General features: G+C 47.6%; 1 protein-coding gene across 1 annotated transcript; it reads right to left on the minus strand.

Annotated features, from left to right (window-relative positions):
* Nucleotides 1–5762: 5762 nt before the first annotated feature.
* On the minus strand, nucleotides 5763–7271 carry LOC149861086 (uncharacterized). Its single transcript, XM_090053305.1, has 3 exons — nucleotides 6791–7271; nucleotides 6634–6697; nucleotides 5763–6321 (listed from the first exon to the last, which is right to left on the minus strand). The coding sequence occupies exons 1-3, from the start codon at nucleotides 7269–7271 to the stop codon at nucleotides 5763–5765; spliced, it is 1104 nt and encodes a 367-aa protein (XP_089909431.1).
* Nucleotides 7272–7636: the final 365 nt, after the last annotated feature.

The following is a 7636-nucleotide window of genomic DNA, read 5'->3' on the forward strand; positions in this document are numbered from 1 at the left end:
GGGATTCATGGTGGCATGAAGCAGAGGGAAATCCAAAGTCACTATGGATATACTAGATAGTACTTTTCTTGGTTAAAAGATGTAGGAGTTATTTGGGAGCATGCTCAAGGCTGGTGAGTGGGAGAACAGATGGGGATGCTGCCAACTCAAAGGAGAGGTGAACTCTAGGCAAGGTCAGCAATGACGGCATCACAAGTGAAGTACATTTCCAGGCTGGGATCTAAAGAATTGAGGAGATTGCCTAGTGTCTGTGAGCAGAGGACATTCATAGCACAATAAGTGCAGCTAATGGACTACTGCAGACAGAAAGAGTGATAGAACAAGGGACAGTTTATTTATTTAGCATATGAGATTTTGGCATATTATTTCAGCCATCCTTAAGGCAATGTTAGCACCAGTGTGAAGACCTTGAAGGCCACCAGGTTGCATAGTAAATGGATGTGAGTCAACAATGTGGGACATGGTTTGAACTTGTCCTCAAGGGCTTTTGTAGTCACTGTGAAGGCCCCATTGATAAAGGTTTGAGATGCACTGACTGTCTAGTTCAAAAATGGTTGAGAAGTGCCAAATAACTGAGTGGCCAATTACACAAAATCATAGAAAATGAGGGTTGGAAGGGACCTCAGGAGGCCACATCTACTCTAACTCCCTGCTTCAAGCAGGACCAGCCCCAACTAGATCATTCCAACCGGGGGCTGCTAACTGTAGGGTCAGAGATGATGTGGTGAATGATTGGTGCTTGTGAGGGCTATTCTTTGTGCCATCGAACAAGTAAGGAAAAGTCAAGGGATTTTGGATGGGGGGGACCATATTGGGCATCTTGAGGGGAGCTGAGCTATTGGTGGGTGGAATATGCCCTAGTGCACTGGTAGCGTAGGATTATCACAGAGTTTGGCTAGTAAATTTACTTCCACGTTTGTAAATGAGATGAAGGGGAGCAATGTTACTGAGGACTGGTAACCACAAGAGTGGAGAGGGGAGCTTGGTGTGCAATGAACAGGCATTGTCTTTTGCAACTGAACGCTGCAACAAGGAAGAGTCAGGAGAAGCAACAGGGAGATACAGAGCCTGGATGAGTTTATTAGTGTCTTTCAGAAGTGCTGAGAACTCAATCAAGCTGAAACTCCTGGGAGCTTGCACTGCAAAACAGACATGGGTTTCTCTCATTATATGGGGGGGGAGGTGTTTGGCTTGGTATCTCCCAGGTTTTCAGCTTACTTTTCCACTTGGATTGTACCTTGTCTCATTAGACACCAAAGAGGCCAAAGCAAGTATTCTAGAAAGTAGAAAACTGGAACGTGGCTGTTGAACCAAAGCTGAAATGAAGAAACTATATCTCATGTGCATCATCCCCTGGGTGTGGTACATGGATGGTAGATTTACTGGAACTCCAGACATCTATTCTCCATACTCTGCAACTGTAAACTCCCTCCTCCTCATTAAAACATGACGCAATATCCACCCTTTCCCAGGGTAATCCAAATTTCGGGCCTGAACTTAATCAATGGTGATGGGCAGCAAACTTGCTCTCACACACATTTCAGAATTCGCACTGTTAAGAAGCAGTTCTCCCTCCTAGGACTGTGGGGACTAACAGAGGGAAACGCAGCACCAGGTAACCTCTAGACCCATGAAATGAAATGTGATTCCACAACTCGACTATGAGCCAACAATGCGCCTGTGTTGCCAAGAAGGCTCACAGCATTCTGGACTGCATTAGTAGGAGCGTTGCCAGCAGATGGAGGGGAGTCATTCTTCCCCTCTATTCTGCACTGGTGAGGCCACATCTGGAGTCCTGTGTCCAGTTTTGGGCCCCCCACTATAGACAGGATGAGGACAAACTGGTGAGACTCTGGTGTAGGGCAACAAAAATGGTTCTGGGGCTGGGGTACATGACTGTGAGAAAGCGCTGAGGGAACTGGGCTGATTTAGTTTAAATAGGAAGAGACTGAGAGGGGGATTTAATAGCCTTCAACTCCCTGCAGAATGGGTCCAAAGAGGATGGAGCTGGACTGTCCTCAGTGGTGGCAGATGACAGAACAAGGAGCAATGGGCTCAAGTTGCAGCAAGGGAAGATGAGGTTGGATATTAGGAAAAACTCTCTCACTAAGAGGGTGGTGAAGCACTGGAATGGATTACCCAGAGAGCTGGTGGCATCTCAATCCTTGGAGGTTTTTAAGACCCAGATAAACAAAGCCTTGGATGGGATGATTTAGCTGGGGCTGGACTAGGGCTGGGGCTGGGCTGGGGCTGGGGCTCGGGCTGGCCCTGCTTTGAGCAGAGGGTTAGACTAGATGTGACCTCCTGAGATCCCTTCCAACCCTCATTTTCTGACTCTATGACTGTCACCCATCAACTACTATAACAATTCTGTAGACCCTCTGGATGTGGCTGGGCAATCCAGAGGTAGTTTTTACGGCAGCTGAAATTTTTGCTCTTCATTTTTAAAATGCAAACAAGAGCAAAGCAACTTTTTAATGAAGATGAATTAACCCCCAATCCCAAAGCTATAACTCATGACCACATATGAGAAACAATGTTGCTTACTTTCTCGTGCATATTTTAAAGTGGTGCGAATAGGCACAAGTGGATCATCTGATGTCATTAATGTCCTATTCATTTGTGTATATAAAACAGTGTAGCCAGGTACAGACGTTGCACATTTACTGGTATAAGGGATCGGAAACCAGTCTATACCTGTAACAAAACAAAAGTTCGGCATGCATAGACTGGGTTAAAAATGGCAGAATCCCATCTAAGATTTGCCACCCCTGCACCAAAAGACAAATGTGTGTTTTGTTCATTACCAATCTAAACTATGCCACTTCCAGAAAGCCACATGACTTAAACCAATTCCACTTCAGGATTTTTGAATGTCTGTACCTAAACTATGAGACAAGCTGCCTTAAAATTTGCCATCGAACAACTTTCTGTCTGAAAATGCTGCTATTCTGAAATGTCTCAATTTCATCAAGCAAACATTTCAGAAAGACTGCAGTCAGCATGGACTATTGTTTCACACCTCGTGCTGGTAGGGAGCACCTGTGTGGGGTTTTAAAATCCTTTGCTCAGAGAGCTCAAGGCCATCTTTCATAAATGTTATTGCCCATTGAATCTCCACAATGATACCTAGGAGCTACGCATAATTTATGACATAAATGCCTCAATTAAAAGAGCAAACCACAAGAATGTAAACAACTGGAGGAGGGAAATTATTAAGTGCAACAAAAGGTAGAGAAGCTGCTCAACATATGAATAAGTTTTCCTTTATCATGGCTGGCAGGTGCCAAGGTGAAAGTGGCTGTCCAGCGAGAAACACCATTTCTCCACCCAGGTTAGGATATATGACTCATAGAAAGAAATGCTCTTCATAATTGACAGAGTTAGAGCCACAGCTGCAACAGTCTTTCCCTTTGTCTTTCCTTCTCTGCTGCAAAGGAATGATTCTTTCCCACTGCCCTTCCCCAAATTATCAGCCAGTGAAACTTTTCCCCCCTCTAAAGGCAACACCCACTGCAAAATTCTGAAAAAGGCCTATTGAAATACAGAACAACCTGAATTCAACTTGGTTTGACCTACACAGAAAATAAATGGGAAATGGCCATAGCTAACATCCCTTAAAAGTGACAGATGGTTTCAGATGCATCAGCTTTTGGATGCCCAAGCTGAGATACCTTCAGGGGTCCTGGGGTTCAAGAGAGTCCAAAGGAGGGCTACGTGTATGGTTAGAGGTCTGGAGAGCAGACCATACAATGAGAGGCTGAGAGACATGGGACTGTTCAGCCTGGAGAAGAGAAGACTCAAAGGAGACTTGGTGGCCACCTATAAGTATATAAAGGGCTCACACATCACGGACTGGGAGAACGTCTATTCACCAGGGCTGCCCAGGGGAAGACTAGGATTAAGGGTCATAAATTGCTACTTTAGATTAGACATAAGGAAAAAAATATTTACAACTCGAGTGTCCATGGCCTGGAATAAACTCCCCCCAGAGGTGGTATGATAACCTACACTGGGTACCTTAAAAAAACATCTGGGTGCTTACCTTGTTGGGATCATCTGACCCCGACAGTCTTTCCTTCTCAAGCGCAGGGGGGCTGAACCTGATGATCTCAAGAGGTCCCTTCCAACCCCAACATCTATGAATCTATGAATTATGGGTGACCCATCCTCTGGGTACCAGTGCCTTTGTAAGCTTCTCAAGCTCGGAGTCTGCACCCCAATAAAATTGAAAAAACACGTCCTAAATAGAGAGTTTGTATATTTACATCTTGGCCTTGCCCTGCTGTTGAAATGAGACACAGGATTTTGTTTTCATGTGGACTGTTGAAGACCACTGTAGTTCCTTTGGCAGTTCACTGTAGAGACTGAAGTTCTCCAGTCACAGCAATGGGATGTATTCTGCTGGGAGCCAAATCCCTCCCTCCAAAAGTAAAATGTCTCCAGGGATTCAACCTCCACCCTGTATGCTGGGATTGATCCATGCACTGCCCTGTGTGCCCAATCCAGCACACAGAGTCATGGCCCACCATGCTCCTCACAGACCCATGAGGAGCCCCACAGACTGGATGATGCAGTGCTGAGGGCCAGATCTGGCCATGGGCTGGGGTTGAGCACGCCTGTGTTAGATTATTAGACTCTATTACTTAACTCATAGATATTGGATGCAAGATTCTTCACAAATGCATTTCACTTAACCAGCATTTGCTTGGAGAACTGACTCATTGACATGTGTTTGGGAAATAGTTTGGGTATACATTTAATCACATCACTTGGCCACAGGATAAAAAATGAAAGATTCCAGCAGTTCAATGAAAAGTGTTGGGGGCTGGGGCACATGACTTGTGAGGAATTGGGCTTATTTAGTCTGGAGAAGAGAGGACTGAGTGGAGATTTAATAGTAGCCTTCAACTCCCTGCAGGGTGGCTCCAAAGAGGATGGAGCTGGACCGTCCTTCAGTGGTGGCAGATGACAGAACAAGGAGCAATGGGCTCCACTTGCAGCGAGGGAAGTTGAGGTTAGATAGTAGGAAAAACTTTCTCCCAAGGAGGGTAGTAAAGCACTGGAACAAGTTACCCAGAGAGGTGGTGGACTCTCCCTCTTTGGAGGTATTTAAGACCCAGGTAGACAAAACCTTGATTGGGATGATCTGGTTGGGGCTGGTCCTGCCTGGAGCAGGGGGTGAGACTAAGGGAGTTGGACTAAGGTCCCTCCCAGCCCTCATTTTCTGGGATTCTATAAAATGAATTTCCTCCCTGCTGGATTGGAAATAATGAATTAAGCCAAAAGAAACCACGAGGATCATGATGTGATGCAGCAAGATTTTTAATGCGAATGAGAAAGGGATGAAATGATGCATAGCGGGAAAGACCTGTTTCTGGAGTTACAGTCAGGGCCACAACCAGGCACTCACTGCGAGGAGAGCATCTATCACAAAGTTCCCATCTATTTTCATTGCAGAGGAAGAAACAGACCATCACACCTTGTTCCCAAATGTTTTAAATGACTGACATTCCCCTAAGTCAGTATGATGCAGGATGAAGGAGCATAGGAGCTCAGGGCAAAGCAGTGAGATGCTCCAATCCAAGCTGAAGGCACACCATAACATGAAGAAAGCACATGTGGGGTGATCTGTAAACATGTTGAACTCTCCAACCCCGCCTGGAGCTGTGAGGACTCGGCAGATCTGATAGCCTTTCCCATGAACTCTGCCTGGAATCTGCCACTGGTTGTTTCCGCTGCTGTGGGTAATGAGGAAGGGTTTAAAAGAACTCGTTGTTTCCGAACTGGCGCTGATAGGAAAATCGGGTGAAAGGGAAAGTGTTTCTAAAATTGCCTGGGGAGTATCTAGAAAAGAAAGAGCTCCTGAAAATCCCAGAGCCCTCCACATCGCATGATCCCCCAGAACCTTCACAGGAGTCCCCAAAACCATATGAATCCCCAGACATCCCATAGAAACGTCCAGAACTCCCAGAGGAGCCTTTAATTGCACCTGATACCCCATGGGATCCCCCAGAACCTTCATGGGATCCCCCAGAGCCCCCATAGGATGTTTCAGATTCATGTGATCCCCCAGTGGTCCCATAGGAACCCCCAGAACTCCCAGAGGAGACTCCAATTCCACCTGATCCCCCACGGGATCCCCCAGAGCCCCCATAGGATGTTGCAGATTCATGTGATCCCCCAGAGGTCCCATAGGAACCCCCAGAACTCCCAGAGGAGACTCCAATTCCACCTGATTCCCCATGGGATCCCCCAGTGCCCCCATAGGATGTTTCAGATTCATGTGATCCCCCAGAGGTCCCATAGGAACCCCCAGAACTCCCAGAGGAGACTCCAATTCCACCTGATCCCCCACGGGATCCCCCAGAGCCCCCATAGGATGTTTCAGATTCATGTGATCCCCCAGAGGTCCCATAGGAACCCCCAGAACTCCCAGAGGAGCCTCCAATTCCACCTGATCCCCCACGGGATCCCCCAGAGCCCCCATAGGATGTTGCAGATTCATGTGATCCCCCAGAGGTCCCATAGGAACCCCCAGAACTCCCAGAGGAGACTCCAATTCCACCTGATCCCCCACGGGATCCCCCAGTGCCCCCATAGGAGGTTGTGGAACCATGTGATCCCTCAGACATCCCATAGGAACCTCCAGAACTCCCAGAGGAGACTCCAATTCTACCTGATCCCCCACGGGATCCTCCAGTGCCCCCATAGGAGGTTGAAGAACCACGTGATCCCCCAGACATCCCATAGGAACCTCCAGAACTCCCAGAGGAGCCTCCAATTCCACCTGATCCCCCACGGGATCCCCCAGAGCCCCCATAGGAGGTTCCAGAACTATGTGATCCTCCAGAGATCCCATAGGAATGCCCAGAACTCCCATAGGTGGCTCCAGAGGAGCCTCCAGTTCCACTTGATCCCCCATAGGATCTCCTAGAAGTCCCATAGGAGCCTCCAAACCCACTTGATCCCCCATAGGATCCTCCATAATTTCCATAGGAGCCTCCATAGGATCCCCCAGAACCCTCATAGGGTCCCCCAGGAAATCCCCCAACTGGATATGGCTCTGCCGCCCCCACAACACTTTCTTGAGGGCAAGTGGCAAGAATTGGTCCCGGGAAAGTCATGATGACAGGAGGTGCGAAGACCACGGCTTTCGAGTCTCCAAACGATGTTGTACACGGATAGTTGCAGGCAGTCGCGTATGGTTCTGGACACATCATCTCACATGGTGGCAGGCAGCGGGAACTAAGCATCTGTCCACAGGACATCTTTCTGCAGAGGAGGTAAGCCTGAAACACACAATGGGAGGAAAACTCAAGGGACTGTGTCATCAGAGATCCCTAGGTCCCAGATTATGGAACAGAAGTCTCCTTTTGGATGGTTTGGTCCTCAAAGGCTGGCTATGGGGTTCTGTCTGGGAAATGCTCACAGTCCTGGCCTATCCTGTCTCCTCTCCTGTGATCCTTCTTGACCCTGCTCCCATGTAGCTCTGACCCTTTCTTTTTCTCAAAGGATTGCAATGCTTCCTAGCACTTTCATAGCAAGTCTTGTATTCATGGATGCAAACCATCTTCCATTGGGACAACTGCCATAAGAAATAGGCAGCTCTTCTCAGTGTTACAGAAGGATTTAC

Source organism: Crocodylus siamensis, chromosome 6, assembly GCF_052110815.1.
Source record: "Crocodylus siamensis isolate JL-2025a chromosome 6, ASM5211081v1, whole genome shotgun sequence".
Taxonomy (NCBI): Eukaryota; Metazoa; Chordata; order Crocodylia; family Crocodylidae; genus Crocodylus; species Crocodylus siamensis.

Excerpts from the sequence above, each read along its gene's own strand:
- LOC149861086 (XM_090053305.1), bottom strand. The coding sequence starts at position 7,271 with ATGTCCTGTGGACAGATGCTTAGTTCCCGCTGCCTGCCACCATGTGAG. Across the intron at positions 6,698-6,790 it reads GGGATCCCGTGGGGGATCAG|GATCCCGTGGGGGATCAGGT; the intron begins GTGGAATTGGAG and ends GGGGCACTGGAG. Across the intron at positions 6,322-6,633 it reads TCTGGAGGTTCCTATGGGAT|TTCTGGGGGTTCCTATGGGA; the intron begins GTCTGAGGGATC and ends CTCCTCTGGGAG.